The following is a 17,815-nucleotide window of genomic DNA, read 5'->3' as shown; positions in this document are numbered from 1 at the left end:
TTACAATAAAGGCTGATTCAAATGATATTACATTTAAAACAATACGACTGTAATGATCTACACTGTTCTCAAAACCTCCACCCAGTTTAATCTCATTTATAAAGTGCAAATGCAAATAACCTGACATGGAAAGGCAGCATGCAAACATATTAATGATGAAGGCAATGAACTTTCAATGGAAGAGGTACACATTTAATGGATGATGCACACAATCCTAGCAGAGCAAACAGGAACTTCATTACTGTGCTATGCTACTGGTTTAAAAATTAACTATGTTCTGCAGAGAGAGGCATTTTACAGAATAATAGCTCTGTAGTGGTGGCTTTTAAGGAAGAGTGGAACCTAAAATCATGTAATAGGAATACATATAACTTAACTACTTCACAGATCTGCATAGTATTTACAAAGCAAAATAAAAAAATATAGAATTTGTAAGAAAATATGACCTGGGGTGGGGAGGGAATTTATGTGCTTGGCCGATTTGTTTTTGTTTGCTTGCCTTTTTTAATAAAAAAAAAACCCAAAACTTTTTGTAAGGAAACCATTAATTCACATATGATATAACAATGTGCTGCATATTGACTTACACATGTGATGCATTAGCTAGTAAGGCTTCCATCCTTAACTATTAATTTTCAAAGGCATGTTTCTTTGCTAACTGTATACAGTCCTTTGCATATTCTGTAACTGCTATATAATAGAGCTATGCCATTTCAGGATAACAAAACTCAGGAAATCAAACTAATCTCAGCTGAAATGTGATACACTACAAGAATTCTAATTTCTCCCAAAGGAGAAACTTAGCTTTTCAAAGGTATTATTTTCATTTGTATCCTCATTTCAAATCAGAGAAGCTGCCTGAATGTAGTGGGTTTGCATGGCCAAGATTTGGTACCATGGGGGCAACAGGGGTGTTCTGTGAGAAGCTGTCAGAAGCTTCCTCCATGTCCAGCAGAGCCAATACTTGGTAGCTCTGAAGACAGATGATGCTGGCTAAGGCTGGGCCAATTAGAAATGGTGGTAATGCCTCCATGATAACATATTTAAAAAGAAGAACAAAACCAAAACATTGCGGCACAGTTGTAATTGTGGCTAGAGAATAGTAGGGTGAGAATATGTGAAAGGAACAACTCTGCAGACACCAAGGTCAGTGGAGAAAGACAGGGAGGAGGTGCTCCAGGCACCAGAACTGAGACTCTTCTGCAGCCCATGGTGAAGATCAGGGTGAAGCAGGCTGTTCCCCTGCAGCCCATGGAGATCCATGGAGATGCCTAGATCCACCTGCAGCCTGTGGAGGAGACCCACACTGGAGCAGGTGGATGCCTGTGAGGAGGCTGTGACCCTGTGGGAGGCCTGTGGAGAAAGAACTCCATGCCTGAGCAGCCTGTTCTTGAAGGACTGCACCTCGTGGAAAAGTGACCGACATTGCAGCAGTTTGAGGAGGACTGTTGCCCATGGAGTGGACTCACCTTGCAGCAGTTCGCAGAGATCTGTTGCTTGTGAGATGGACTTATGTTGGAGAAGTTCATGGAGAACTGTCTCCCATGGGAAGGATCCCACACTGGAGCAGAGGAAAGGACTCCTCTCCCTGAGCAGTGGGAGAAACAATGTATGATGAACTGACCATAACCCCCATTCCCTGTCTCCCTGCACCACTGTGGTAGGGGGTAGAGCTGGGAAGGATGGAGGTGTTTTTAAGGTTTTATTTTACTTCTCATTATCCTTCTCTGATTTTGTTAATAATAAATTCAATTCATATTTCTAATCTGAGCCTGTTTTGCCCATGATGGTATTTGATGAGTGATCTCTCCTGGTCCTTATCTCAACCCATGAAGCCTTCATTATATTTTCTCTCCCCTGTCCAGCTGTGGAGGGGAGGCATAGAGAGGCTTTGGTGGGTGCCTGGCATCCAGCCAGCATCAGATCAACTGAAAGTATGTAAAAGCAAAAACTTCCCTCTAAAATAGTTAATTTTATTAGTGAAATGGTACCAAGGACAACAAGTATGCAAAGAATTTCTTTGCTCTATGCTACTTACACATCATAAATAAGACAGTTGTAAGACAGTCCTTCACAGTCTTTCTATAAGCATACAGATTTGTCATTCTTTGATCAAAATAAGCTGCTTACCAATCAACAGCATGTGGCTTAAACATCACAAAAATGAGCGTCTATACATGGTAAAGTGTTTTCTATAGTCTTGAATGTAAACAGTCTCAAGAACATAAAATCCTATTAAAAAAGAGTGATTAAGCGTCTTACAATCAAATTGAGTTGTTTTACATTCCCTGTAATATGCTTTTCTTTTTTGTTTTTGTGGTAAGAATTACTTATGCAAAGGAAAATAAAAACAAATTGAAAGCAAATAGTTAATATGGTATTATTATTTTTTTTAACTGAAGGAAATAACTTCATAGGAAGTAAGGCAAGTAATTTGGTTGTATTAAGTTGTTTTAAAAATAATCTACTTGATTTTAGGTATAAATTTTAAAGGTATGACTCTTAAGAAATCTCACAATGATGAAACTGATTCAATTAGTTCAGAGAGCACAGAAACACAGAATGAACTAGGTTGGAAAAGACCTTTGAAATCATCAAGTCCAACCTATGATCTAACACCTCCTCATCAACTAAACCATGGCACTGAGTGCCACGCCCAGTCTTTTTTTAAACACGTCCAGGGACAGTGACTCTGCCACCCCCTGGGGCAGACAACTCCAGCGTGCAATCACTCATTCAGTGAAGAATTTTTTTCTAATGTCTAACTTAAACTTCCCTTGGCGCAGCTTAAGACTGTGTCCTCTTGTTCTGTCAGTGGTTGCCTGGGAGAAGAGACTGACCCCCACCTGAGTACAACCACCTTTCAGGTAGTTGTAGAGAATAAGGTCTCCCCTGAGGCTCTTTTTTTCCAGGCTAAACAACCCCAGCTCCCTCAGTTGTTCTTCATAGGGCTCGTGTTCCAAGCCCTTTACCATCCTTGTTGCCCTCCTCTGGACACGCTCAAGTGTCTCCACATCCTTTCTAAACTGAGGGGCCCAGAACTGGACACAGTACTCAAGGTACTCAAGTACTTAGTGTTTTAGCTTGATAAAAACATTTGGTTTGTCATTCTCTTCTTACATGCTTTTCCTTTAAAGAATGAAAAAAAAAGAATCTTTACTATATAACTCCTATGCAAATTAGGACTTTTTTGGCAAAATTATTTATCCCCTCAGTTTTTGCATATGATTCCTTTTATATCACCCAACAGGCATCAGAGATGATGATGGAGACGTAACAATTAAGGCTATCCAAATGTAGATTAAATGTCTGAAGGGCTGTCTGATGCAGGTGATCAGAAAATGCTTTGTATTCAGCTACTGCTTTTGTACAGTGGTGGTACCCGAAATGCATCTTTGCTTTCACCTATAAATCTCTTCTAGTAATAAAAAAAAAAAGTTAAAATGGAGTTTTAGTATTTTAACAAGTGAGTCAAAAAATCCTTCTGAGAAGTAACTTGCATTCTTGTCTACAGTATTGTGGTGGGAAATAGCAATAGAGATAATGATAGATTTAGATGAAAATAAGTAATAGCACAAACATTTCTGGAAAATACCACATTATTTTAAGAAGGCACTTCAGCTTCTGCTTGTGCTCCCATAGTTTTTTAAACAAATAAGAAAAAAGTATTTTCATAATGGCACCTGTACTATTTGCAACTGAACAGACACTGCAGTATGGCTCAAAACAAAGCTGTAAGTTATAATAATATCATATAAATGTGCTCACTTCTGGAAGGACAAAAATAAACAAAACCCCAAAACAACCCCAAAATAACCCAGCAAGCTAACTTATTATCTATAACATAGCAATGTTCCTTTTTGGAACAGGAAAGTATAATGCATTGTTCAAGTACTTAAAAAAAATAAATATTTTAAGCATAACAGTAAGAAATTGTTTTAAATAAAACCCAAGAATCTCAAGCAGTAAGCAAATGAAAAACAAACTAGTCAGTGGGCATTTAACATAGGAGCCATAAAACTGTATTTAAAAATAATTTTCATTTATAACAGAAGAAAATGTGTACATTTATGCACCATTTTGAAGCACATCAAACAGTACACATTGAAGGTTTTGTGGATTTTTAACCCAAAAAGTAAACCAATACAAAATTCATGAACAAGCAGAACTTTAAACAATCTTCAAAGCATATATTCAGCTTTTTTTTTTTTTTTTTGATAGTTCAGGTTTACATCTTTCAGTTTCTACTTATTTGTAACAGAAAATGGCAAAACTTAACATAAATAATTTTACAAGTACAGCCATCATGGAGATCCATGGATTTTCAGACATGAATAGTTCTGATGGCATCTGCCTTTTCAGGGTATAACTACTGGTCTGTGCTCTCTCGCTTTACAGCAAGAAATTGTGAAAGCTGTCACTAGAATTGGAAGAGCTACTAGTACTATCACCATGTTCAGGTTGATTACTTTCATATTTTCTTCCTTGTTCTGGGAAAAAAAAAGCTTCAGATTTCATTCCTTAGTTGAGTCAGAGGTCCATTTTTTGCTTTAAACCTCTTCCATTTTAATTGAGAGGTTTTCGTCATTTGATCGACAGTTCCCATTCTGTTGTAGTTTGACTTCATCAATCCTTTCTGTATCTCTATTGCCTACTTCCTTGTCAGTTTCTGAATTCTCATCCTCTTTAGTGTGATCTTTGTCCTACCAAAGATAAAATTATAAATAAAAAAAACCTCTTAGCATTACAAGATAAGACTTCCAACCAATTACTGGTATTTTTATTGCCTCAATTTTTACATGCCTTCTTTCAGCAATTTTCAGAATAGAGGCATCAGGGTTTTAAAAAATTTTAATTAAATTTTTTTAAGTCTTTTTTTTTAATTGGCTGAAGTTAGGCACTCATAATAACCTGTCACCCAAGAAATCACTGCCATAAAGTGATTTGTCTTTATGATCAATATTCGGGTAATACAGAACAAACGGTATCATGGCACCTATGAGAAAAAGCTTCAGAAATTAGGACTTCAACATGTTTTAAAAGTAAAACAGAATTGCAATTTTTCTTTTATATTTTTTTTCAGGTAACTGATAAATTTTAAGAGAGCTCTTGGGTAAGACAATTACTTAAGCATGTGGACAGTCACCTAAATCAGCTGGTTTATAACAGTTGAATAATTCTGAGTACCACAAACTACTCTTTAAAAGCATGCTGGGTTTTAAATTTTAAGATTAAACATTTGAATATGCTTATTTTCTTAATCACATCACCTTCTATTTTTCAAGGGAAAAATCCCATACTACTCTTTCCTCAAATCTTCAGCTTTATTCCTGCAGAGTCAAATATGCAGTCCAGGACCAAAGCAACCAGGGAGAGGCTGAACTGCAGAATGAAAGTTTATTAAAAATCTTTTCAGATCAAAAGCCTGTGCTGTTTTTTTCTGGGATAGAGCTAATTTTCTTCATAGGAATCAAAAGATGGGGGAAGGAGGAGGAGAGAGTGCATTCTTAGCAATGGTGTTTGTCTTCCCAAGTAACTGCTACACATGATGGGGCCCTGCTCTCCTGGAGATGGCTGAATACCTGCCTGCCCATGGGAACGGGTGAATGAATTCCTTGTTTTGCTTTGCTTGTGTGTGCAGCATTTGTTTTTCCTATTAAACTGTCTTAATCTCAACCTATGAGTTTTTTCCCTTTTAGTCTTCTGATTTTCTCCCTCATCCCATCAGGGAGGAGTAGGTGAGAGCAGCTGTGTGGTGCTCAGTTGTTGGCCAGGGTTAAACCACGACACAGGCAAACTAACCCTGACCCCTTCTGCTTAGTTATACAATCTCCTTTATGCCTGCCCATACAGATAGGCAGCCAGCCAACTCCTAACATAACACAACAGAAAAGAGAGAGAAACCAAAACAGTGCTTCAGTAACCTATTCACAAAAACTCCATCAAGTGTCAATACTTTGATAAAGAAAACAGGGGAAAAAGAAGGGTGAGGAAAAGAAAGATAAATAAGGGAGGAAATTCCAGTAATTATTCCACTTGTAGCACTCCCCTCTGTTTATCACCTGGTCACACAGCTTACCTTCACAGTGGTGCTTTTGTCAGATTTCTCCTTTCCCTCTTTTTCTTTACTATTTTTTTTCTTGAAGTAGTCCCTTTCTCTTCTTTCATTATTTGTATCTCTTTCTCTTTTTTTCTCTTTCTTGTTTCTGTTTAAGAAAATTTTTTCTCAAATCAGAATTTGATCCCACAGCAACAACTGTACTACCAATGCATACTCTGTCTGTACTGTACAGTAAATTGTACAATAACTATGAATGTTGATATCCTGGTTTGCTTTCTTTCAGAAAGGTTCAGTCACTTTCAAACATAAAAATCCCTTCACAAAGTCAAGGGAAGAGAGCTAAAGAATGCATGTGTTCAGTATACATGGTATTTGCAAAGAGCTAACAGGTTTAAAACTTTCCAATTGAAAGCATACCAAAGATCAAATCCATAACGGGCTTTTTGGTCTGTTTTAACTCAGAACTGAATCATACTGACCAACTGAAATTATCTGAGATAACTAATGAAAAGGCAGTAAATCAATGAAAATACTTCCCAAACTGTTTTCAACATATGTATCTGCATCCACTTTTGAGTGTTCTGTTTATTGAAAAATAGACCTTTTCCTTAGAAATGAAAATTACTAAAGAGCTTCTTCCAAACAAACAAACAAAAAAAAAACCCCAAAAAAACCAAACAAAAACAAAAACCAGAAGAAGCACAAATTGAGTTAGCTCCTTTCATAACACTGATCTCTATATCACATTTCAATTTAACATAAATACTACAACTTTTTCCTCCTTTACTGCTCATTAACTTTTATGTTTATGGCAAACTGACCTTCTCGGAGAAGGAGCTTGTGAATACTTTTTTATGGTCGTTTTAGGAGACTTGGAGAGACTTCTACTCTTCCTTTTACACCTTTCTCTGGAGGACCAAGAAATTCAAGATCACCAAAGAAGAAAAATAATAAACTCAGCAACTGGATAAAACTAGAAAGCTCTTAAAATTATCTGACACAACTAAGTAAATATCCCTGAATTTAACATTATCTATGACCAATAATATATGAACCATACAAACAAAACGAAAAAAATTCATATGTTTCAGTTTGATGGGAAAGGAGAGAATGGAAGTGAGAAGTAGGAAAAAGAAGTTGTGCCCTTCCTTTCAGATTTTAGTTTTATGCTTATCCTCACATGCCTGTACTTATATAACAATGGAAACACACTGAATTCACTAATCCTATACTAAGTTTCTTCAGTCAGGAAAATAATACAATTGAATGAAAATACACATTAAGACAAAAGGCATAAACTTGAGCAATACAAACTTCAAAGATTAACATTGCAAGCGTATGATCACTGGAATTCCAGTTCAGCATGACTGAAATTTAATTCCTGAATACATAAGCTAGCATTTGTATTGGTTTATTACCAAGCAGTGCAAAATGAATCTCAAGCTGTTGTCAAAATAAAAATGAAAATGTTAATATCTATCATTTTCCTAGCAGTCCATACTCAGCAAACCTATGCATTATTCTATAACACACTGAAAAGCTCTTAGTATTTTACAAAACAGCTGTTTTATACAGATGTATGAAATTTGATGAAGTTGCTGTTATGGAGTCTTGTTGCTTCGCGTATCTGTCTCTCAGGTCAGCTCAGCGTTCTGCTGGGCCACCCTGCTAGCTCTGATATGCCCAACAGTACCTTTGCGTGGGTCTTTGGCTCCGCAGCCCCTTTGCCTTGGCTGTCACGGCCGTGGTTCGAAAGAGGGGACACTCCAGGCTCAGGGAGAAAGGTTTTATTCGGGAAACTCAGGGGCAGCCCCTGGTTCCAGGCCTGTGCCTCTCGGGAGTGACCCCCGGCCTCGTTTGCAGGGAGTTTTTGTTCCCCCAAAATCTCCGGGGTGGGCACAAGTTACAAGACCAATGAAACAAAGCCAGGTGGGTAAGGCCAAAATGCAATACACAACATTAACAAATCAGGTGAATTTGGGATGTGGTCCTGGGAGACCCACCAATCACTGTCAGACACCTCTCCTGAAGGTTTTGGGGCCTGGGGTATGATGGGCATGTGGGGGAGAATACAATGTGATGGGGGAAAATACAATAGGATGACCGAAACTCTGGGCAGAGGATTAGGTTGCCTTAGCAACTCTTATCAACTTCTGATAAGAACAATCCAAGACAAGAACTTTGCCTGGCTAGGGTTAAAGTCCAAATCACATCAAACTTACAACTAAAAAACCTATGATACAATTTCAGCACCCCCACAGAGTCTGATCTCAAATAGAACAGAACATTAAATAACTGGTTGCAAACATACCGAGGCACATGTTAAAATAAAGTAAAAATTGAGCAAGTAAAAGCTTAATTCGACATAAACATAGTACCTATCTGTCAAAGATGACTCTTTTCTATCACCTCTTCATAGGGCAGGAAAAACAGACAGGAAGAACCAACAAAGACAACAGGGAAGTTAAAAACTAATTGTCAGGGCATTTTAAGATACAACACAAGTTACACTTATGCGTACCAGCTTTTGCAATTCTCCCTGATTTTAATATTTAGAAAGGCCAAGAAAACAACAGTTATTAGATAAATTACAAAAGCATATATTAAGATATACCTAGTATCACTATTTGGATTTATATTCTGACAGTATCATCTAGCTTGATTTCCTGATGCTGCACAGGACAAAAGTTCATAACTATTTTTTTTCAGCAAGTTCTTAAATTTGATTAATTTTTTGGTAAAGAAAAATATAAAATGGCCTCAAAATCATGGAAAGAACCCCTACAATCATTGATCATCTGTTCACTGGTTAACATGCACCTCCTTTTGAACATCCTTACATTTATTATCACCTTTTTTCAAATGGGGACATTGGAAATTAATATATTGTTCTGACAGTGCTCCCACCTGGTCTACATTGAGTACATCCCCTTTATTTTGTTTTCCTGCATACATATCCATGAGCAATCAAGTAAGCACCCTAGTATTTGTGTTCCAACTAGAAACTGTTTATTCATTAAATCTAATTTTCGGTTTCTGCTTTTCATATTTGAAGTTGAAGAGCTACAGCTGTGTCTGACACCATTCTTACCTCTATGTTACATTTGTCTATAAAAAGATTTTTGTGTGCCTGTTTTTATTCACACTCTTAAGGAACACTAATATAGCAAAATTTAAGGAAAAATAGTTTGAAAAGTTTGATACTAATTGTGCGACTAAATCATACTCAGAACTAACATTCTTGTATAAAAGGAAAAATTCCACAGGGTAATGACTGGAGCCAACTTCCTGTTGATTTAAATAAAGTTCACTAGAAATCACTCCAAGATTTGCCTTAGACCAACATTAGGTCTAGCGGTGCTAGAATTTTTTGAATTCTGAGACAAACAGAAGCTTTGAGGCAGAGACATTTCACAACAATTGTCTCCAACTAGTAGTACTGGGAAGAATGGTGGTAGTGTGGAATAACTTCCCTTCTGCTCTTGTGAGTGTTGAGTAATACATTCTCTGCAGGTAGCTCAGTGTGCAGCTGCAGTGTGAGCTGCAGATTAAACTCTGGGTGGTGGGAAATAGTGGGAGCCCCAGGAAGAGGCTGTGAGCTGGCACTGACCTTTTGAACAACAAAGGGCACAGAGACTTGTAGCACCAGCCAGGTGACTGGACACTCAGAGACACAGCAGGAGCTGAGGACTCAGCAGGAAGACTCCAGACTATTATGCAGATAGACTGGAAGGATATAAAAGCCCAGGGATTCAGTTGCTTAGGGTTCCTAATTGGAGGAACCAGCTTGAGCTGTTTCTGTGTTACTGCACCATGAATAAATTGTTTTAAGGAATCAGATGTCTGAGACTCTGCTATGAGAAACCTGGGGTTGAGCCGGTGATGAAGCCATATAAGAGTGGGGTGTGTAAAAAACACAGTAAACTTGCTTATCAACAACCTGGACAAAGGGATAGAATGTACCCTCAGTAAGTTTGCTGATAATACAAAACTGGGGGGGAGTGGCTGATACACCTGAAGGCTGTGTTGCTATTCATCAGGACCTTGATAGGTGGGAGAGTTGGGCAGACAGAAACCTAATGAGGTTCAACAAGGGTAAGTGTAGGGTCCTGCACCTGGGGAGGAATAACCCCAAGGACCAGTACAGGCTGAGGATGACCTACTAGAGAGCAGCTCTCCGGAGAAAGACCTGGAAGTCTTGGTGGATGACAAGTTGACCATGAGCCAGCAGTGTGCCCTTGTGGCCAGGAGGGCCAATGGTGTGCATTGGGAAGAATGTGGTCAACAGGTTGAGAGAGGTGATCCTCCCCCTCTATTCGCCCCTACTGAAGCCATATCTGGAGTGCTGTGTCCAGTTCTGGACGCTTCAGTACAAGAAAGACAAGGAGTTACTAGAGAGGGTCCAGTGGAGGGACACTAAGATGATGGCAGGGTCTGGAGCATCTCTTTTATGAGGAGACACTGTGGGAGCTGGGCCTCTTTAGAGAAGACTCAGAGAGGATATCATCATTACATATAAATATCTCAAAGGTGGGTGCCAAGAGAATGGTGCCAGACTTTTCAGTGGTGCCCAGTGACAGAACCAGAAGCAATGGCCATTAACTAAAACACAGGAAGTTCCATCTCAGCATGAGGAAAAACTTTATGTTGTGGGTGGCAGAGCACTGGAACAGGTTGCCTAGGGAAGTTGTGGATTCTCCCTCTCAGGAGACATTCAAAACTCACCTGGACACATTTCTGTGTAACCTGGTCTAGGTGACCCTGCGTTCCAGTGCAGTCTAGATCAATCCACAGCAGATTGTGGGGCTGTGTTTCCACCCCTGAGGCAGTTGGTTCCAGGTGTATTGGATGCCCCTCCAAGTGAAAGCAAACGGTGGCCTGCACTCTGCTGCCAGAGGGATTGAGAAAAATGCATTAGTCATATCAGTTGTGGCACCATTTGGCTGCTTTTGATTCCAGCTCATATTGAAGTTCCAACATGTCTTGTATGGCAGCACTCAGAGGTGGTGTGACTTCATTCAGGCCACAAGTCTACTGTCAGCCTCTATTCCCCATTAGACTTTCACACTGGCCATATGGGGCTGTTAAAGGATAAGTGGGTCCTGCTGATCACTCCTTGGCTTTCCAGTCGACGAATTAGTTCATGGATGAGAGTTACAGAGTCTCGGTTGGTGCGATATTGCCGCCAATGCACTGTCCTGGTAGGAATTGGTATTTGCTGGTCTTCAACCTGCAGCAATCTCACAATGAAGGGATCTTCTGTGAGGCCAGGCAGGGTGGATAACTGTTTGATTTTTTCTGTATTCATAGTAGCTACACCAAAAGCCCATCAATACCCTTTTGGATCCTTGAAGTACCCTCTCCTGAGGTAGTCGATGCCAAAGATACAAGGTGCCTCAGGGCCAGTCACGATGGGGTGCTTTTCCCATTTGTCCGCTCTTAAACTCACCTCAGCCTCTAATACGGACACCTCCTGGCCTCCCCCTGTCACTCCAGAGATGCAGATGGATTCCACACTCCTGTGCCTTGATGGCATCAGTGTGCACTCTGCACTGGTATCTACTAAAGCTTTATACTTCTGTGGATCTGATGTGCCAGGCCATTGAATACACACAGTCCAGTATACTCAGTCATCCCTTTCCTCCTCCTGGCTGAAGGCAGGGACCTTATGTTCCTGTTCCTGGTCAGAGTATTCACTGTCTGACCTTTGGGATGCCAGATCAGAAGTGTCCTCACCAGGGTTAAAGAAAGTTATTTCAGTTCTTTTATGTCTGGGAGATCACTGATTGCCTTCTTGTCTCTCTGAAGCAACTACACAGAATCATTTTGGATGACCCTTTCTTAACAGCTCTCTTCCCTCTCAATTCACGGACATGGCCTTCCAGCTTAAAGGTGGATTCACCATCCCACTTCCTCATGCCCTCCCTCTGGTCACACAGAAAGAACCAGAGTTCGCCACACAGCCTGAGCTTGGGACTTCCCTCTGACCAGAGCAGGAGAGGACCGATCTCTTGGGCTGCCCTTAAAAGCTGGGGTGCTGGCTTGTAGGGATGAGGAAGTACCCAGAGTTTCTACATTTCAGAGCCATGAGGATGCCATCTCTATAGTTGGTGTATCCATTTGTGGATAATACAATGAAACCAAGCTGCTGGAATATGATGCAGGGGCACTTTGGACCACCTTCCTCCACATGGCCATTGGGCAAGGGGCATCTTCTGGATCTTTAGGGACTCTGTCACTGTTTAGATCAATATAGATGATTTCCAGCACTGCTACTTCTCTTAAGTACTGGATATCTTTGTCTGCAGTGGTCCACATTCCTGGGGAGTTCACAAAATCTCCTTTAAATCAATATCTTGCCCTCACACTTGAGAGAAGCCATTTCCAAAGTCTGAAAATTGCTACTTCCTTTCTAATTCCTCTTTCAATTTCCTGATCTTTAGCAAGGGATCCCAGCTGCTGGGCTTCATGAAGTTCTAATTATTGACTGTTGGCCCTGTTATCTCAGCACCAAAGCAGCCAGGCAGAAATCCACTCACCTTGCTGGTGGCTGTAATATTTTTGCAAGTCTCAAAGTTCTGATGAGGTCAGGGACCAAATAACTTCAGTTTCCCATTTGATTTGCCTCACTCCTTTCAATTTCTTTGTTGAAGGGCCTGCCTCTTGATCTAATCCCTCCTTTCCTACTGTTACTTCCTCTTCTTCTTCCTCCCTTACTAATCAGTAGTATGGGCCTGCAACTTGCCTTGTCCGTTTTTTTGTTTTCACTACTGGGACAATTACTGTAGTTGCTGTGGTTTAGTCCCTGTCTCAGTCATAGTCACTGTGGTTTGAGTTCCTGTCTCAGCCATAGTGTCCTCAAATGCAGTTTGGATTCCTGCCTCAACTACAGTCCTGTGAGAATACTGAACAGTGGCTTGGTAGGCACAGGCCAGGCTCTAGTACAGGGCAAGAAGTTGCTGGTTTTTGTGGGGGTAAACAAGGCACCCTTCTATCAGTTGACAGGTCAGTTTATTAGGGTTGTTTACCTGTTTGGGTGTAAAGTCCCAGGCAATGGGAGGTGATAACTACCCTAGGAACCTGCCCAAATTCTTCCATGAACCCTGCCACCCAGGAACTGGATGCCTCAGTGCAGATTTCAATATCTCCTCACCTAAAGTTTGTTTTCTCTTACACCAGGATGATGACAGATTGCATGAATTCCATAGCGTACCAACAGTATTAGCTAATATTATTAATAGTATTAAACAGCTTACATAAGGATGAGCAAAGACCATGGAAGTCTGCAGTATAAAATCATTCACATCCACCCTGGGCAGGGAGAAGGAGCTGTATTCACTCATTGTCATTGTTTGTCTTAACATGTTCCCAAACTCAGCTAAACAGTGATAAGCAGTGCAGCTAACAAACACCATGTCCCGCGTAGGAGCTTACTACTTGATAACTACTATTTACCATTTACTATAGCATGCAATATATTTATATGTATAACTGCCATTATCTTATCCCACATTTGAGTGCCAAAAGGACTGTAGTGGTTTGACCTTGGCTGGGTGCCAGGTGCCCAGTAAGCTGCTCTATCACTCCCCAGTGGGACAGGGGAGACAATAAGATGGAAAATAACTAGTAGGTTGAGATAAAGCAGTTTACTAAAGCAAAGGAAAAAAAAAACAAGCGAAAGTTTGCACGTACATAAGGAAAGGGGAAAGTTAATCTCTACTTCCCATGAGCGAGCAATGTTCAGACACTTCCTGGGAAGCAGGGCTTTAGCACGAGTAGTAGTTGCTCTGGAAGGCAAACGTAGAATAACTAATGTCCCCTGTTCCCGCACTCTCCCTTAGCTTTTATATCTGAGCTGACATCATATGGTATGGAATATCCCTTTGGTTAATTTGAGTCAGCTGGCCTGGTTGTGTCCCCTCCCAGGATCTTGCCCACTCCCAGCCCCTTGATGGGGGGAAGGAATGTTAGAGGGACAGTGCTACTCAGCAGTAGCCAAAACACTGGTGTGTTATCAACACACTTCCAGCTACCAATGCTAAGCACATCACTGTGAGGGCTGCTAAGGAAAAATGAACTCTATCTCAGATTCAATACACCCTGCTTTGGCAGGAGGGTCAGACTAGATGATCTCCAGAGATCCCTTCCAACCCTAATGAGTCTGTAATTTTGTGTAGGGAGTCAAGTGGGGCATCCACAAGCATTTGTTATATTAGGTACGGAGCCACTGGTCACAATGTTGCTTGGTCTGTTCACATGGTTGTGGTACTTTGGCTGTGGAAAGACTGTCCAAGACAGCAGACAGATTTGAAAGACTTGAGAGAGTTAGAGAGGAAATGTCCCATGCCCCACCAGTATGGACCAGAGTCTGCTATTGGGAACAAGCACCCCTCTGCTCTAGAGAGGGGGTACACACCACGAGGTAACCTGTGATTTTACCTGTGTGACCATGGAGAGGACATGAGGAAATGGGATGGAAAACCCACCTCTGCCCTAGCAGCACGGGTATGTGAGTTGAGAGGAATGACAACTACTGCAGGAAATTCTTCAAGGATAAATGTCAATGCAGTTTCCAGTGAGCAAGTCCTCAGACAGAATAGAAGGGATGATGTTACTTCTGATACTCTTGAAGGAACCTCCAGGTCATATTTACCAGAAGTGAGCAATGAGTACTATGACTAGAACTAGAGGAGCCCTGCCTCCAGCCAGGTGGAGGAAAGGGACTATCAGATCTATTAGACTGTGAGGATTTGATGGCCTGGCACATCAGACCCACAAGAGTATAAGGCATTAGTTGACATTGGTGCACAGTGCATCCTGATGCCATCAAGATATTTAGGGGCAGAATCCATCTCTGTTTCTGGAGTGACAGGGGGATCCCAACAGCTGACTGTACTGGAAGCTGAAGTGAGCCTGACACAGAGCAAATGGCAAAACCACCCCATTGTGACTGGTCCAGAGGCCCCGTGCAGCCCTCATACAGATTACCTGAGGAGAGGGTATTTTAAGGACCCACAAGGGCATCACTGTGATTTTGGGATAGCTGCTGTGGAGACAGTGGAAAATAATCATCTGAATACCTTGCCTGGTCTCTCATAGGACCCTTCTGCTGTGGGACTGATGAGGGTTGAAGAACAACAGGTACTGATCCCTATCACAACAGTGCACCATCAGCAATACCGCACTAACCAGGACTCCATGCCCCCTGTTCGTGAGATGATTCGTGAACTGGAGAACCAGGGAGTGGTCAGCAAGACTCACTCATCCTTTAATAGTCCTCTATGGCCAGTGCATAAGTCCAATGGAGAGTGAAGACTGACAGTAGACTATTGTGGCCTGAATGAAGTCATATCACTGCTGAGTGCTGCCATGCTATACATACTGGAACTTCAGTATGAACTGGAGTCCAAAGCAGCAAAGCGGTGCCACCATCAACACTGCTAATGCATTTTTCTCCATTCCTCTGGCAGCAGAGTACAGGCCACAGTTTGCATTCACCTGGAAGGGTGTCCAGTACACTTGAAATCAACTGCCCCAGGGGTGGAAACACAGACCTTCCATTAGCCATGGACTGATCCAGACTGCACTGGAAAAGGGTGAGGCTCCAGAACACTTGCAACACATTGATGATATCATCATGTGGGACAACACAGCAGAAGAAGTTTTTGAGAAAGGGGATAAGATATTCCAGATTCTGTTGAAGCCCAGTTTTGCCATAAAGCAGAGTAAGGCCAAGGGACCTGCTCAGAAAATTCAGTTTTAAGGAATAAAATGGCAAGATGGACATTATCAGACTCCAATGGATGTGGTCAACAAAATAGCAGCGATGTTCCCACCAACCAGCAAGAAGGAAACACAAGCTTTCCTAGGCACTGTGGGTTTTTGGAGGATGCATATTCCAGAATACAGTCAGACTGTAAGTCCTCTCTACCTTCTGACAAGTTGGGGACTGAACAACAAGAAGCTTTTGAACAAATTAAACAGAAGATTGTTCATGCAATAGCCCTTGGGACAGTCAGGACAGGACAAGATGTGAAAAATGTGCTCTACACTGCATCTGGGGAGATTGGTCTTTCCTGGAGCCTCTAGCAAAAAGTACCTGAGAAGACTCGAGGATGACTCCTAGGGTTCTGGAGTCAAGGACACAAAGGATCCAAGGCCTGTTACACCCCAACTGAAAAAGAGATACTGGCAGCTTATAAGGGGGTTGGAGCTGCTTCAGAAGTGATTGGCACTGAAGCACAGGTCCTCCTGGCACACTGACTGCCAGTGCTAGGCTGGATGCTCAAAGGGAAAGTCTCTGCAACACATCATGACACTGATGCTACCCGGACTAAGTGGATTGCTCTGATCACACAGCAAGCTTGAACAGGAAACCCCAATCACCCAGGGATTGTGGAAGTCATCATGAATTGGCCCAAAGGTGAAAATTTTGGACCATCATCAGAAAAGGAGGAGAAGGCAAAATGTACAGAGGAGGCCCCACCATATAATCAGCTATCATAAAATGAAAAGCAGTACACTCTCTTTAATGACAGTTCCTGTCATATTGCAGGGATACATTGAAACTGGAAAGCTGCCATATGGAGTCCTACGCATTGAGTCGTGGAAGCTATTGAGAGACAAAGTGGATCAAGTCAGGTTGCAGAGCTGAAAGACATCCAGCTGGCTTTAGATATCACTGAATAAGAGAAATGGCCAGCACTCTACCTCTGCACTGACTTGTGGATGGTAGGAAATGTTCTGTGGGAGTGGCTGGATCAATGGAAAAAGACCAATTGTCAGCGCAGAGGTAAACCCATCTGGGCTGCAGAATGGTGGTAAGACATTGCTGCCCGGATAGAGAGTTGGCAGTAAAAGTACATCATATAGAAGCACATGTACCCAAGAGTCAGGCTACAGAAGAACATTGCAACAATGGACAGGTGAATCAGGCTGCCAAGATTAAAGCATCTCAGGTGGATCTGGACTGGCAGCATAAGGATGAATTCTTGCTGGCTTGGTGGGCCCATGACACCTCAGGTCATCAGGGAAGAGATGCAATATACAGATGAGCTCGTGACCGAGGGGTGGACTTAACCATGGACACTATCTCCCAGGTTATCCATAACTGTGAAATATAAGCTGTGATGAAGCAAGCCAAGCAGGTAAAGCCCCTGGTGGACAATGATCAAAATATAAATATGGGGAGGTCTGGCAGATTGATTACATCACACTCCCGCAGACCCATCAAGGCAAACACTACGTGCTTACAATGATGAAAACAACCACTGGATGGCTGGAGATGTACTCTGTGCCTTACACCACTGCCTGGAACACCATCTTGGACTTGAAAAGCAAGTCCTGTGGTGACATGGCACCTCAGAAAGAATTGAGTCAGATGATAGGACTCATTTCAAAAATAGCCTCATAGACACCTTGGCCAAAGAGTATGGTATTGAGTGGGTGCATCATCATCCCTATCATGCACCAGCCTCTGGGAAAATTGAACGGTACAATGGACTGTTAAAAACCACATTGAAAGCAATGGATGGTGGGACCTTCAAACATTGGGATCTACATCTAGCGAAGGCCACCTGGTTAGTTAACACCCAAGGCTCTACCAATCAAGCTGGCCCTGCCCAATCAAAACCTCCACATACTGTAGAAGGGGTTAAAGTCCCTGTGGTGCATATGAGGCATGTGTTAAAGAAGACAGTTTGGATTAGTCCTGCCTCAAGCAAATGCAAACCCACCCATGGGATTGTTTTTGCT

At 41.6% G+C, this 17,815-nt stretch overlaps 1 protein-coding gene across 7 annotated transcripts in view; it reads right to left on the bottom strand.

Moving 5' to 3' along the window:
- Nucleotides 1-1,497: 1,497 nt before the first annotated feature.
- The window catches only part of LOC310922054 (uncharacterized protein), a 65,880-nt gene continuing 49,562 nt past the window's right edge, over nt 1,498-17,815 (bottom strand). For 2 of the 7 annotated variants that reach the window (XM_083882355.1, XM_083882354.1), the window contains 3 exons: nt 6,883-6,969; nt 6,080-6,206; nt 3,909-4,703 (listed from right to left, as the gene is read on the bottom strand). In XM_083882355.1, coding sequence (XP_083738481.1) covers nt 4,551-4,703; nt 6,080-6,206; nt 6,883-6,969 — 367 coding nt within the window. In that variant the 3' untranslated portion in view covers nt 3,909-4,550. Of the gene's footprint in view, nt 1,589-3,907; nt 4,704-5,056; nt 5,383-6,079; nt 6,207-6,882; nt 6,970-10,786; nt 10,950-17,815 lie in introns of those variants that run through there. The other 5 variants (XM_083882358.1, XM_083882359.1, XM_083882356.1 and 2 more) reach the window with 5 other exon arrangements.

This window comes from Zosterops lateralis (genome assembly GCF_965231275.1).
Source record: "Zosterops lateralis genome assembly, chromosome: W".
In the NCBI taxonomy this organism is placed as follows: domain Eukaryota; kingdom Metazoa; phylum Chordata; class Aves; order Passeriformes; family Zosteropidae; genus Zosterops; species Zosterops lateralis.
Note: the sequence above shows the minus strand (reverse complement) of the source record. Positions and strands in the feature narration are given on the sequence as shown.